The sequence below is a fragment of the Myotis daubentonii genome, chromosome 3 (genome assembly GCF_963259705.1).
Source record: "Myotis daubentonii chromosome 3, mMyoDau2.1, whole genome shotgun sequence".
Classification (NCBI taxonomy): Eukaryota; Metazoa; Chordata; class Mammalia; order Chiroptera; family Vespertilionidae; genus Myotis; species Myotis daubentonii.
This window is the reverse complement of record NC_081842.1, coordinates 151,066,529-151,082,279: the sequence shown is the minus strand read 5'-3', so window position 1 is coordinate 151,082,279 and position 15,751 is coordinate 151,066,529. Positions and strand designations below refer to the sequence as shown.

The following is a 15,751-nucleotide window of genomic DNA, read 5'->3' as shown; positions in this document are numbered from 1 at the left end:
GCATTAGTGAAATAAAATGAGTGGCAATAAATCAGATGTTTAACTGAGCCCCATAAAGGGAGTAAATCTAACTTCCTAGAAATGTGCAGGACTTTATATAAGGTATACCCAAGAACGGAAGGTAGCTCTGACATTCTGAAAGCACCTTAGCATTGGAATTTTACCTTGCTCCTCTGGAAAGGAAATGCATATAACACTAGTCAAGTTTTTCTAATCTGAGGAAGGCCTAAACCACAGGACAAAAAAATGGGGATTCTCTGAAGCATTCATGGCCACTCCTTTTGGTATACAGTCTCCTTGGCTACAGTATGTACAATTATGCAAGATGATCTGTAGATTAGTAAGTCATTTTTTTTTAACCTGAGGCCCTGATGATAATATTGGGTTTCCAAGATTGGTTCCATACACCAAAAACCTAAGCATGGCTATCAACTGTTTACCATGCATATGGAACCAGCAATTACTGACTGTGTGGTCTTGGATTAGTAACTTACCTTCCTCTTTAATTTTATTCATTTGGAAAACCATGTAACCTAATTCTTTTTTTAAAAAAAGATATATTTTATTGATTTTTTACAGAGAGGAAGGGAGAGGGATAGAGAGTTAGAAACATTGATGAGCGAGAAATATCGATCAGCTGCCTCCTGCACACCCCCTACTGGGGATGTGCCTGCAACCAAGGTACATGCTCTTGAGCGGAATTGAACCTGGGACCCTTCAGTCCACAGGCTGACGCTCTATCCACTGAGACAAACTGGTTAGGGTTTAATTCTTTTGGTAAGAATTAGAAATGTGGAGTGTCTATGAAAATTTCTGGCACCCCAGTAGCTGCTCAGTAGAGCACAGTAGGCATTTCAGAATGACAGAGATACAAGCCTGGGCTCTGGATCCAGGCTGCCTGGGTTTCAATCTTGGCTCTACTCTTTCTTTAGCTGTGTGAACTTGGGCAAGTAACTGTACCTCTCTGGATCTCAGTTTCCTAATCATTCAAGTGGGGATGATAGCAGTGCCTACGTCATGGGTTTGTTGGGCAGGAAAAAAAAGAGTTAATACATATAAAGAGCTTTTGAACATTTGTTAATAAAGGCTAGGACTTAATAGAGACTTAGTAAAGGCTAGTTATTATTTTAATGGCTGTTCCTTTTAGCTTTCAGAGACACTGGCATCTTTTTGAAGTTGTATATTCAAAGCAGAGAGAGACATCTTCCCTTATGTATAAAACATCCATCAGCACTGTCACACCAGCTGTTGTCAGCAGATTCCCAGAGAACTGGCTTTGTAACCAGCTCTCTCTTGATAAGTCCTCAGAGGTTTCTGTAGGAATTACTTTATGTTCACTTTCTCTGCTTTGCTATAAATGAGTAATTCTTCGTTCTTGACTTCCCTCTCTAAGCATTTATGAATTCCCTAAAGAACGTGAGGGGGAAGAATTATTTGGAGCAAATCGGGAAAGCCCTGTGGAATTAGAACTCCTCTCTGTAACCCCACCGTCACTTACCTACAGCATAATTATAGGATGCTGAGGTTTTCTGCAGCTGAAGCTCCCGGAACCCAATTTCAGCCTCAGTAAGTCTTTTCTTTATTGGCGATTTGGCTAATGCTCTTTCCCCTTAATACATAGTGACAACGTGCTACATACAGGCCACATAAAGGGGTAAAAAGAAGGCTCTCCACATCCAAGGAGTACAAACAAGGAGTAGACAAAGATATTACAAACTCACGAATTATAACAAGAATCCAACGGTGATAACCGCTATTAGGGTAACATAGAGGGAAGGGGATTCTGACTAAGAGCTTGGGGAGAGGTTTAAAAAGAGGCAACATTGACAATAAACCCTGAAGAATGGCAGAGGAGGAGAGGTAACAATAGGAGCAGAGAGAACAAGATGAGTAAAGGCATAGGAATGTGAAAATACATGGCTTATTCAGGGAACAGCAGATGGTCCTGTGTAGATGGAGCAGAAGGTATGAAGGCTGGGGTTAGGAGATGAGAAGCAAAGGTCTCTGGGCCTTCAGGGAGTCCGCTCATCTAGATCTCAGGTTCTGGAAATGGGATGGTGGGACTTCTCTGACAACTTCCTCAGGGTCAGGTCCCAGGTGTAACCTCTCATTTCCTCCCTCTTCCTTCAGTCTTTCCTTAGCCTCAGCCCACACACCCTTTATACCTCTGCACTTCAAAATTCTTGTTCTCTTCTTTTTTCCAAAGGACTTCACTGGTATGGCATTTACTAACCTGTCACTTACTACAAAATATATGGAAGACAAAATGGCATGAGAATTTGTACAAAACATTGGCTCCTCAGGATAAAAATCTGAGCCTAACACGTGGGAACAGGCCAGGTAGCCTGGCTAGATTCTGGGGTGGAGGAGGATATGAAAGAGATAACAATGAAGTAAGGAAGCTATGTTTGGCACATAGTTGGTGCTCAATCAATATTTGTTCAATAAAGTTGTCTCTGTAAAAAACACTTCCTGTATGGAAAACAGGAAGGGGAGGAGTGACCCGTATATTCTGGCTCTCCCTGCATTTGTGCCAAGCCCAGGTTTCTTTTGGAGTCAGCAGTATTTGTCTGGTAGGTTTCTCTTTCAGGGAAGAAAGGTGTGTGTGTGTGTGTGTGTGTGTGTGTGTGTGTGTGTGCACACCCATACACATGTGTGCATGCACATGACACACAAATGCAAAGTGACCCAGCACTTATTCCTTCCCAGTCATTCCAAGTCTGAAAGATCTCAGGTTACAAATTCATTCCTTTACCAGAAGGTAAATCAGGGTGGGGGAGGTAACAAGAATATGAAAGTTAAAAATGTCAGGAAAAGCTCCGTTTCACATATGCACTTGGCACTTAGGATAAAAAGAAGACTTGGTTCTAATCTCAAAGAGCTTTTTGTGTGGAGACACATAAAGCCAAGCAGATATTTAACGCAGGGACATAGTGTTATAACAGAGGTCAGTCCGGGGAACTCAGAGGAGGGGCTTTCAATCTAGCCCAGGGCCTTGCTGCTCCAAGTATGGTAGGCTACCAGCAGCAGCATCTTCCAGAAACTTGTGAGAAATGCAGACTCTCTGGCTCCAACCCAGACTGACTGAATGTGAACCTGAGTTTTAACGAGATCCCTAGATGAATCATGCGCACATTAACATTTGAGAGAAGTACTGGTCTAGGAGGTGGGGATGAGCCCGGGAAATATTTCTTAGGGGTGTAAAGCCTGAGTTGAGTTTTGAAGAGGAGTGCGCTTACCCAGGTAGTGTTCCAAACAGAGGGAACAACGTAAGTAAAAGTTCAGTGGTGATAAAAAGTACAGGGTTTGGGAACTGCAAGTAGTTTACCTTCTTGACCAAGCCGGAGGGTATGGGAGAGAGGGGGAGGGAGAAATGTAGAAAGATGGCAGGTCAGGCAGTGGCCAGATCCTGCTGGGTGTGCTCTAGGTTAACAAGCTTTGTCTCCACCTAATCCATGGCAGAGACACACGGGGACATGCTCAGGTCTGCGTTTAGATCACTACAGCCCCGAGGAGCTTGGGAACGTAAAGGTCAAAGGACAGAGAAATTAATTAGGCAGCTGCAGCAATAGTTCTGGAGAGAAATGAGAGCCTAACTCAGGTAGTGGCAGTGGGGATGGAGAGGAGTTTAAGACATCTCATGAGGCAATAAGCAGATGAAAGACCTCAGTATTGGATTAGGTATGGGAAGGTGTGGGAGGGCTGAGTCTTGACTAGATGAGTTGCAGGCTTCTTTCTGGCTGGGATTAGTGGGTGGTTGCTCACCATGCCACTAACAGATGAAAGAGTAAAGGAGGATGAGCAGGTTTGAAGAGGGAAATTAGGAGTTCAGCTTAGGTGAATAGAAAACAGGTATAGGAGGGGGGAAAAAAACACAAGGAAAGGGTGGAGTGCTCAGTGAATAAATCAGGGTGCCGAAGGAAAGTGATAAACAATGCCCTGCCCATATTTGGGGCAACAGTAGTGCACATAGTTATCTGTTTTTCCTCCAGTCCTATTTCCAGAGACTGCCTTCTTGGAACTTGGCCCCAGCGACTGGTTGGACACGGATGATGAGCAAATGGTTTGATTCATGGTTTCCTATCCTGTGATCAATTCAATGTTGACACCATTTGCTCTATGCAAAAAATAAAAATAAAATTTTAACCGGGAGCTCAAGCTGCTCATGGTGTGAATGATCAAACAGCTGAGTTTTTCCATATTGTCCTATGGGTGAAAAACTGCCCACTGCTTCTAACACTATTTGCAAGGTGGCAGTGATTCAATGCCAATATTTGAGTGTGTTTGCACGTGGTTATCCTTTAAGTTCTGGACACCACTGCCACAAATCTTCCCTGTCTGTGAACTTGTACACTTTTATTTTGCACCTTAAAACTCAGAACTTGATAACAGCCCGTCTTTTTTTTTTTTTTTTTTTTAAATATATTTTATTGATTTTTCACAGAGCGGAAGGGAGAGGGACAGAGATCCAGAAACATCAATGAGAGAGGAACATCGATCAGCTGCCTCTTGCACACCTCCCACTGGGGATGTGCCTGCAACCAAGGTACATGCCCCTGGCCGGAATCGAACTTGGGACCCCCCAGTCCGCAGGCCCACGCTCTACCCACCGAGCCAAACCGGTCAGGGCACAGCCCGTCTTCAATCATTTCCATATTGTTCCCTATTTAGCAACCTGTTCTTTGCATACAGAGTTCTCTAAAAAAAAAAAAAAAAAAGTCTCGGACTTATGTGTCTTCAGGGCAGAAACTCCAAGTACTTCAACATTTCCTGACCAGCCAATAAAAAGCAAAAGATCGGCACGTGGTTTATTAGTTCGGGCAGGAGGAAGGTATTCCAAGCAGATCCTTTCTTTTTTGCCAGGATCAAACATGGCGGTCCGCAGCCCTACCTTCCAGAACACCTAGCCCGCTTTCCCGCGACCCTCACCAGGCTTCAGCGCTCCCGGTTTTTTTTGTTTTTTATTTAACCTACCCTCCCCCTCGCGGCTCCAAGAGGGTCAGCACCTGGGAGCTTGACAGCGGACCTGCTTCCCGCCCCCACTCGAGGTCCCGCCCACTAGTCCGCGCCAACCAATCGTAGGCCGCACTAGGGCGACTGGCAGCGCCGGCTGGCCCCACCCCCAACCTCGCTGTGGCCTGCGGCTCCCGGGCCGGTAGCGTCGCTCTCGGTCGCGCGAACGGCTCGTGTGGAAACGCGGGTCCCCGACGCTCGTTGCCGGCCCCAACTCAGCCCCGCGCCGCCGAGCCGCTCGGCCCGGAGTCTCCGCCATGGACTTCGAGGACGGTGAGCGCCCGCCCCTGGGTGGCCGCGGTCGGCGGGAGGAGGGGTGGCCTGCGCTGGGGGTCTGTTTACCGTCTCAAGATGGCCGTGTGGGCTTTGTTCTGCGGGCCCAAGGCCGCCCGCCCGCCGCCCGCCGCGGGCCCCGTGCCCGGGGGTGGCTCCTGGGGGACCCGCGCGCCCCGAGTCCCCCGCCCCCTCCTCCCCCGCGCCCGTTGTCCCCGGGGACCTGGGAGTTCCGCGCGGGCCTGGGCGGGGACGGACGCGCCCGGAGCGCCACGGCCTCCGGCCCCAGCCCGGCCCCGCTGCGTGGAAACTGCCCCGACGCCTCCAACTTCCCGGTCGCGGGCGAGCGGGCGAGCGGGGCCGCCCCGCCTCGGCTCGTGTTCGCCCGCAGGGCAGCGACCCATTTAGTAAATGCTCAGCCCCAGGTACAGTTTTCAGAGGCTGTTCGCAGCGAGAGCCCTGGCTGTCTTAGTTCCAGACGAGTTTAAGGGCGTCTCCAGGCGGCACGTATAGGTAGACATCTTCCCGGCACGGGAAGGAAGCGGGGCTGGTGGCGCCCCGCGAGCACCTACCTGGTGGTTCGTCCCGCCTTTGAAGCCGCTCGGCCCGTAGCGCGTCTCCCCGGGCTGCGTGCGGAGGGCGCGGAAGTTGGGATTCCGGCGCAGCGCTCCGTGCCCTTCAGATCCGGACCCGGCCGCTGCCGCCGGGGTTGCGCTTCGGGCTTCCAGGAGCCGAATCCTGGCAGCCCCTTCCCGCCGTCCCTCCCTCCGCTCCCCGACGCCATGGTCACACCCTCCCAGAATAACGCGAGGGGGTCTTCGCCCCGTCGAATCTTGCCCAACTCTGATAGGAAATGGTACCAAGACAAAATGAATGTGTAGTGACTGCACGAGGGAGTCTAAGAGGGGGCCCGAGTGATGCAGCTGGGTTTCCTCCCGAGGAACCGGGCATTTATTTCTAAAGAAAACCAGCTGGCTAGCAACTAGTTGTAAGCCTCTCACCCAGCGGTTCTCAACCTGTGGGTCGCGACCCCTTTGGGGGTCGAACGACCCTTTCAGTCTGCAGGCTGATGCTCTATCCACTGAGACAAACCGGTTAGGGCTCGAACGACCCTTTCACAGGGGTCGCCTAAGACCATCGGAAAACACATATATAATTACATATTGTTTTTGTGATAACTCACTATGCTTTAATTATGTTCAATTTGTAACAATGAAATTGGGGGTCACCACAACATGAGGAACTGTATTAATTAAAGGGTCGCGGCATGAGGAAGGTTGAGAACCACTGCAACCCAAGCCAAAAAAAAAAAAAGTATCGTTAATATTGAATGTGGTGTGATCTCAGCATTTGAGTCTTCATAAATGATCTTTGATCTTTGATATCATGCCACAAAGTGTTCTGCCAAATTGATATGAAAGAGGACTGGTATCACCCTTTTGTGGACACTTGTAAGTTACTTTGTAGTAGAAAGGTCACCTATGAACACACTGGTGTTTTTGTTTGAGGTGGACTTTGACTCATTTTGATAGAGATAACTTTTAAACAATGAGTAGTTGAAGTGCCAGAGTTGGGAATTAAATTTAAAAATGTAGTATGTTTTCATGTCCGAGTTGGGTGACTGCCAACACCCAGGTGCAGCAGAAGCTACTAAGGTGGAGGGTTGGGGAACAATGAGAGTGGTCCCCTCCCCGCATAAGGGAATTCATCTTTTGTAGAGAATTGAAAAACAGGAATAAAACAGTGTATTTGCTCTTTATGATTACCGTGTACCTACCGTTCTAAATAGTCTCAGTGAGAACACTCCCTCTCATGCCCCCGCGTCACACCATCACTGTATTTAGGGGATGGTATTTGACTGACAATTTAACTGAATCCAATCCCGTGTAGTGTACCTGGTTTCTGTTGCACCCACATGACCATTTCAGTATTTATTAGTAAAATTAACTAAAGGATTTAGCAGTTGCTAAATTAGTTTTGACAAGGAAATTACCAATATGATTTTGGGTTATGTCACATCCTGGGTAGATAATAGTGTGCTCACGTGCGCATTTTTCAAATAAGATTCCGAAATCTTTAGAGAGCAAATTAAGTGATAAAAGAAATATTTGAAAAATTATACACTTCATAGAATCAATTCTCATATGTCCTTGTGTTTGCATTATTTGATAGATAATTTATCTGCCTGCCCTTTTGTTACTCTGCATAAATCAGTACTGGATCCTATCTTTTGGCTGTTTTTATATATTAGGTGTTATAAACTAATTTTTACATTACCATACTTTGGATGATAAACCTGCTATTTGGCGAGATAATGCAGAGAAAGAGATATGTTTTCCCATAAGAAATATTAATTATACCCCATTTTTGCAGATAATTAAGTTAATGACATTTAAAAAAAGTGTTTCTTTTAAATAGATGGGTTTATAATGTAAGATTTTTTGCTAATATTGCACTAATTTCTTTCTGTTGATATGTCTTCATAGATTACACACACTCTGCTTGCAGGAATACTTATCAGGGTTTTAATGGTGAGTATCCATTTTCATTTGATGTTAAATATGTTAGGGGATACATTTCAGTTTCTCTCTTCATGCACATAAAGTACTAATGTAAAAAGCCAGTTCTACCTTGTTTTAATTGGTGTTTTTTTTGCCTCTTGATATATCACTTCTTAGGATTAATGTTGTTCTACTATAGTTAGTATTTGAATTAGGGAATTTGGGATCAGGAAAAGTTAGGGCTATTCATATTAGCTTGACTTTTTTTTTTGAATAATGATTGCTTTAATTTATTTCAAAAGGCTCTGACTGCATTTTGAGTGATAAGTTACAAGAAACTGGCTGAGATATTTTTGTTGAATTAGAGGTTTTGGTATTGAGTAGTCTAGATTACATGGATTATTGGCCTGGTTCTGTATTGCTTCTGTTTGACCTTGTTTTTTGAGGTCATTTTCTTTAATATATTCAAATATGTTAGTGTTTAAGGAGCTGTTTAGAGGGGCACATGAAGAAGCCTGATAACTTATTAACATAAGCATGGTGTTGGTGTTGTGACTACATAGTTAGGTAAAATCTAGAGAGGTATGCAGAATACAATTGGATGTCATTTTGATAGTTATTAAGCAGGATGATACCACACAAAAAAGAACATGGAACAAATTAAAGAGATTAAAAAATATGTTTTTTATTGATTTTAGAGAGAGAGGAAGGGAGAGTGAGAGAGAGCAACATCAATGTGAGAGAGAAACATCCATTAGTTGCTTCCTGCACACACCCTGACTGGGGATTGAGCCTGTAACTCAGGCATGTGCCCTGACCTTGAATTGAACCGGCAACCTTTCGGTGCACAGGATGATGCTCAGCCAACTGAGCCACACCGGCCAGGCCACAAATCAAATATATTTTAAAAAGCATTGCATGAAGGACCCCAGGTAGTGGAATTAAAATTCTGATTGCAGAGAAATGCTAAATTCAATTGTTGTACAAAATATAATAGATTCACAAATAAAACTGAAGCAAATGTACTACTAAATAAAGAAATGATTCCATTTTATGGGGATAATTACAGTCCAGTTAATTTTAATTTATCATCTCTAAGAATTTAGAGAAACTTTAGGTTTGATGTGGCCTAATAAGGCTTAACATATAGGAAGTATTCAATGTACAGGATTGGCAAAAGAAGGTTTATAGTTGTGAGTATGCAAAAGTTCATTCTTGTATTATTATTACTTATAATTGTTTAATTTGCATCCATATGTAGGTTAGACTGAAAATTGGAAAATTATCTAGAAAACCATTTCATAAATTTAGGTATAAGAATTTTATGATCTTGAACTTGGGAAGTAAAAATAGTAATTTAAAAAATATTAAGAAAAAATATTAAGACATTTCTAGAGAAAATTAGCAGAGCTTGCAGGCTGACTAGTAATGTGTAGAAAATTGAGAGGCATGAATAAAAAATGAATCCGGGATTTTAAACTGGAGTAGGACTAGTGTTTTTACTGAAGAAAGTGATTTGGAAGGATAGAAGGCCATGATTTCTAGTAAGATTATTAGAGAGTTGGATTTAATGTCTAAATATAGGATTTTGATATGCAGGGCCAGACATTTTATTTTCTTGATAGACAGTGTTATGAAAAGAGCTTTAGAAATTTCTATCACCGATGTTAGTACTTTTATTTTTTAAATTTTAGCTCCAACAGCGGTTCTTATTTGAGGGTGATGGTTAGACTCCCCTGGGGAGCTCTTTCCAGGTCTATCTGTTCAGGTCATACCCTAGTCCTCTTGAATCTTCACTATAGGGCAAGTGGTCCCTGGCTGTGTATGTTATGAAAAAAGTACTCTGAATGATTTTGGAATGTAACTCTGATTAAAGATTACTTTGAGATCTGGGTTATCTATATTTTGTAAATGAAGACATCAATTTCAAAGATACAGTTTGATTTTATTCAGTGTTTTTGGAGTAACTGCTGTGTATCAGTTACTGTTCAAGGAGCTGACAATATACTAGTAGTGAAAAAAATGGACAAATACTCCAGCCCTTGTGGGGTTTACAGTCTAGTAAGATGAAATGGACAGTAAACATGGTAAAGAAGTAATATATGTAAGATGGCAGTTGCTAGAGAGAAAAATAATGCAGGGACTATCTCTATAATCACACTAATTATATATAATATAAAGATATTGTCTCTTTCATTTTAATTAACTGAATAGTAACAGTACTATGAACAATAAAGCAAGGTCATTGCTATATAAAAGTAGTTCTGTTAAGTTTTGGGTACTCTACAGTACCTGGCACAAGGTGAGTGTTCAATAAATATTAGTAAGTTATGACTTCTTATCCTTATGAAATAAAAACACAAAGTCAAAAAACTAAAGGCAGCCTCTGCTAACTCCAAATAGAAACTAGCACAAATAGTAAAATAAAGATTTTTGTTTTGTGTACCTGACTGAACCTAACTCTAAGGTTATTTTTAATACTAGAGGGCTGGTGCACGAATTCATGCATGGGTGGGGTCCCTTGGCCTGGCCAGCGATCGGAGCCTATTCGGGGGGCAGGGAGGCTGCGAGAGGTTGGCTGTCCAGCTTCCACCCCCGCATCCCCCCCCATTGGGCCAATCGGGGGGAGGGACTGTGAGAGGTTGGCCAGTTTGGGGGGGACCGCGGGAGGTTGGCTGGCTGCCCCCCCCACCCTCATTGGGCTGATCTGGGTGGCTGGCCAGGGGTAGGGACTACAGGGGGGTGGCCAGCCAGGGGGAGGGACCATGGGAGGTTGGCCAGCTGCAGGAGGTTGGCTGTGGGAGCGCACTGACCACCAGGGGGCAGCTTCTGCATTTAGCGTCTGCCCCCTGGTGGTCAGTGTGCATCATAGCGAGCCGTTGTTCCGCTGTTTGGTTTATTTGCATATTAGGGTTTTATTATATAAGATGAAGCCTTAGAGAAGAGCATTTTATTTTGAAAACTTAATCTCAAAATTATCTTGTATATATGATGTATGAGCATAAAATCATTGCATGCTCACCAACTCTAAAGATAAACAATTGACTATTTTATTAGTCTAGAACTATGTTGTCTAATATGGCCATGTGTGACTGACAATAGTACTTGCAATGTGGATAGTATGAATTATATTGCACACCCAACTTGAAATTGTGGTATAAAAATGTAAAATACGTCAATACATTTTGTACATTGATTAACTTTTTGTACTCTATTACATTGAAATTTATTGGTATGTCTTGCACTCTTGCTGGATTTTTTTACTATGTATGATCCTGTAATATCAGGGATTAGATTGGGAAAATATTGGTTTACTAAGTTATTCAGATTTTCCAAATATATGTTGACAGATTTTATTGTACAATATAAAAAAAGTCATTAATACTGCTACCAGTTTTTATCAGAAAAACCTTTAAATATTGAGAAGCTGTCAAACTCAAGGTGGTAGGTAAAGTTTTATAAAATTTTAATTTTTGCTCAAATTTTATCATTGGCAACAAATATTTTCACTTTCCTTGAAGTGAGAGTTTTACTTTGTTCATTTTTGAGAAAATTCCTGCCAAATGACCTCACCGAAAGCCAGTTTTTGAATGTCAGTCTTTCTCTCTAATAAGAAAGGTATTCCTTAAATAATATTCCTTGTAAAATGTGGTTAATTCAGCTCACAAAACATTCACAGAATGGCTTTTCCTGGAGAGAACTGTGGGACTTTGATATGTAGCAAAACTGCTTTAGGTGCTATGCATACTTCCCATTTTACTACACAGAATATCATCCTCTATAATCCTATATAATAAAGAGGTAATATGCAAATTGACTGTTGTACCCTTAACACAAGATGGCCGGCAGGGGAGGGTAGTTAGGGGTGACCAGGCCTGCAGGGGAGGGCAGTTGGGGGGGGGGGACCAGGCCTGCAGGGGAGGGCAGTTGGGGGGGGGGACCAGGCCTGCAGGGGAGGGCAGTTGGACGGGGACCAGGCCTGCAGGGGAGGGCAGTTGGACGGGGACCAGGCCTGCAGGGGAGGGAAGTTGGGGGGGGACCAGGCCTGCAGGGGAGGGCAGTTGGGGGGGGACCAGGCCTGCAGGGGAGGGCAGTTGGACGGGGACCAGGCCTGCAGGGGAGGGCAGTTGGACGGGGACCAGGCCTGCAGGGGAGGGCAGTTGGGGGGGGACCAGGCCTGCAGGGGAGGGCAGTTGGGGGGGGACCAGGCCTGCAGGGGAGGGCAATTGGGGGGCGACCAGGCCTGTAGAGGAGGGCAGTTAGGGGCGATCGGGCCTGCAGGGGAGGGCAGTTAGGGGCGACTGGGCCAGCAGGAAAGGGCAGTTGGGGCGATCAGGCCAGTAGGGGAGCAGTTAGGTGTCCATCAGGCTGGTAGGGAGTAGTTAGGGGGTGATCAAACTGGCAGGGGAGTGGTTAGAGGGAGATCAGGCAGGCAGGTAGGCGAACGGTTGGGAGCCAGCAGTCCCGGATTATGAGAGGGATGTCATATTGGAGAGGGTGCAGGCTGGGCTGAGGGATACCCCTCCTCCAGTCCACGAATTTCGTGCACCGGGCCTCTAGTGATTTAATAAAACTAATCATTCTAGTGCTTCATCAGGGACATTCTTAAGTGTAGGTGGCATTTTTATTTTATTGTTTGTACTATAAGTGTGTAGTATTGAAGAATACAGCAATTCTTAATACAGTTCAGTGCCACTGCCTTGATTTATATGCTACGAGACCAGCAGTTTTACCCATCACTGCTTTTGCATTCTTTAGTGCAAATGTCAACCCTGCTCAGAAGGCAGATAATGTCTTAGTATTATTTATGAAAATAGTTTAACCTTGTGGACCTCTGAAAGGGTCTTGGCAACCTCCAGTGGTCAACACATTATTTCTTGAGAACTATTGCTCAAGAGTATATAAAAAATTACTAAAAGTCAGACCCTGTACAAGACTAGTGTACATTTAAGATGAGGTCATAAATAGAATATAAGGTAGAGTATAATGAGCATCAGATAAGAGCTACAGACTTGTAGATATTCAGAAGAAAGATGACAATCAGCTGAGGCTATATCAATAGGATTGGTATTTGAAATGGACTTTAAAAGATTTCAACCAACAGATACTTGGGGTAGTAGAGGAGAGTGTTTCTTTCAGGTAGAAGCAGCAGCACGAAGCTAGAGGGTAGATACTTACGGGACTTGGGGAAATTATTTCATGTCTTTGGGCTTCAGTTTCTAATTTATAAAACAAGAAGATGGAATTTGATCATTTAGTTCACTTCCAGATTTAAAGTTGCAAGATTTCAAGTAGTATTTTTGTAAAGTTTTGCTGTCAGCGTTATTATTATTATTGTTGTTAGGAACGGAAATATTTAAATGATTGTAATTAAAATGTATTTAATGTTTAAAAAATATAAATTAAGATATTTGCTTTGTATTTTTGCATAAAATTTGTGTATACTATTGCATTTATTAGTGCATAAAATTTATAGGAAACATTCTAAATGGTTTTTAAATTTTTATAATAATAAATTCATTTTATTATCTGTTGTATTTATTTTTTATGTCAGAGACTGAAATAGAGGTAGAATTGCAGTGTAATAAGATATATTTAGTGCTCTTACTGTATGTATTAGACATTTTTTTAGTGTGTGCATTATTAGAATTCACATTAATTCCCTTATTCAAAGTATTTGAGGAATTAAATATTCGTTGAATCATTACTTACAGGCCCAGTACCACAAATTGGCCCCACTGATTTTTACTTTTTAAAAATAGCTAGTTCAATTATCATATGAAGTAATTGAAATTCGGCTAATTGAAAATGTGGTTGCTTCTGGGTTTTTTAGACATTTAGAGAACAGATTGATGAAGAACAATATATTTACAACAAAAATTTTCTCTTTCGACATTAAATGCTGATTTTTCTTGTAATTTTTAATTATTAATTATATACTCTGTAGTATCTAATACCAGGCCTTATCGGAGTACTCTAGTCAAATAAATATTGGTTAAATTGAAAGTAATTCTAATATAGAAGTTTTTAGTTGCGGTTTTTCTTTGAAACATTAGGTTTCTATAGGAAATCTGAATTTTCAGTAAATTGTCATCTCTGTTTTTTTTCATTGTCTTGTGTGACTGTGGCTTAAATGTTATTGATGAACTATTTTCTCAGGTGATTAATATGAATATCTTGTGTCTTATGCAAAGATTCCTGAATAGAATGGTATATTTTACCAACCTTTTGTTATTGATTCTTTTAGGAATGGATCGAGATTATGGCCCTGGATCTTATGGAGGTCTGGCATTCAAGGATATTTATCTAAAAATTCTTCTTTTGGGTGCCAGTAAAGGTGAGCATCATTTAATTTTTTTCTTTTTAAACCCTTTATAGGGATGGATCGTGACTATGGCCATGGATCCTATGGGGGTCAAAGATCCATGGACTCCTACCTAAACCAGTCATATGGCATGGACAATCACGGTGGTGGTGGTGGGGGTAGCAGGTAAATTGCTTAATCACTTAGCCAAATAATTAGAAGATTATAAGATAATGGATATTTTAATTTAAGAATTCCTTAGGCACGTTATGATACTTGAACTTCACTATTTGATACTGAATAATCACCTTAAATGTTTAAAGGTGTTAACTGATGGTTATAAAAATTATCTCAAAATCACTGGCAGACATTTTTTTAGAACCTCAGATAACTATTACCATTTCAATACATAAATCATTAAAGATTTTTCTGTTTTTAGCAGTGAATATTTCTTTTACTTTTAATTCTTAATCAGAATGTCCCGAATAAATGGTGTAAAATGTTACTTGAAATATTATATAGGTAGCTTTTTCTTAATGATTTAAAAAAATCTTTCCTAATGTGGGGTGCTGTTAAAAGCAGCAAAACAGTCTTTGACTAGAATGGGTTTAACTGAACTAGCCTAGCCAGGTTTAATTTCTAAGAAACATTTAAGATAGCTATTCTTTTAACTCTAAATTTAACTCTAAAGTAAGTTGTAAGAGTATATTATAATAGTAAAAAGTTCTTTATATCATATCTAGGGTACTTATTGGCAGGTACTACTGAAACTAAAAACTACTTGTGCTCTAGGCTAGGAGCATTGTATTAAAGCCACGAATACTATACCTTTTGCTTATTTTAATGCACTAGAGTTCAGAATGTATTTATATTTTGCTCTTGATACTGTGGAAAGCATAAACCTAGTTGAGCTACTATAGGCTTTAAAGTTGATCTTATTTCAGACAAAGGGAGTTTACTTTTTGAGACACAAAGATTCCTACCAAATAGTAAAACTAGTTAGAGAACATTTAAAACCATCGTCCTTCTTCATAAATGGAAGGATCCAGATTCCTTAAGGATGGACAGAATCTTGCTTACTTTCTTCTTTCTGTTTCAAGTGTGCCACTATGGTTGATAGCAGAGGAACAGTTATGTTCAAGAAAATGAACAGTTATCACAATTTTGCTTATAAGATAGATGCTTTGAAAAATGTAGTTGGAAAGGGGGATACTTTTTATATGGTTACTAGGATTTAGAAGTAAATAGTACCTTCTATTTAGTTATCTGTAAATACAGTAATGTAACACATTTAAATGTTTTAATATATCAATTATTGCCTTGTTACATTGTAAATGTAATGCATATAAATTATGTAGATGTTATTGTTTATCTCTTGTAATTGTGGGCCTTTATAAAATTGTGTTGTAAAGTGTCAAGCATACTTTGGATTTGTGAGAAGTAAGATGATTCATTTCTTCTGTTGATTCTATTAAAACCTTGAGATTGTGTGCTCCTTTTTTTAAGCATAGTTTTATGTGATAATTTCCTACCAGGAAATAATTTTTCAAATAATTGATGATGTTATAAAATATATTCTTTCTCATCTGCCTTGAAAATTTATATGCAGAGGGTATATGCTGGTGGTCATTTACTTTTATGTCCTATTTTATGTGCTTAT

General features: G+C 41.6%; 1 protein-coding gene and 1 long non-coding RNA gene across 5 annotated transcripts in view; one reads left to right on the top strand and one right to left on the bottom strand.

The window, feature by feature from the left end:
* Positions 1-6,036, bottom strand: part of LOC132230827 (uncharacterized) — a 36,537-nt gene extending 30,501 nt beyond the window's left edge. Inside the window, exon 1 of the long non-coding RNA XR_009451943.1 lies at positions 5,859-6,036. This is a non-coding gene — a long non-coding RNA (uncharacterized LOC132230827). The remainder of the gene's footprint in view (positions 1-5,858) is intronic.
* Positions 5,119-15,751, top strand: part of ZNF326 (zinc finger protein 326) — a 43,981-nt gene continuing 33,348 nt past the window's right edge. For 2 of the 4 annotated variants that reach the window (XM_059688887.1, XM_059688885.1), the window contains exons 1-4: positions 5,120-5,286; positions 7,773-7,817; positions 14,035-14,070; positions 14,166-14,277. In XM_059688887.1, the coding sequence (XP_059544870.1) occupies positions 5,271-5,286; positions 7,773-7,817; positions 14,035-14,070; positions 14,166-14,277 (209 nt within the window). In that variant the 5' untranslated portion in view covers positions 5,120-5,270. Of the gene's footprint in view, positions 5,287-7,772; positions 7,818-14,034; positions 14,071-14,165; positions 14,278-15,751 lie in introns of all 4 variants that reach the window. The other 2 variants (XM_059688886.1, XM_059688888.1) reach the window with 2 other exon arrangements.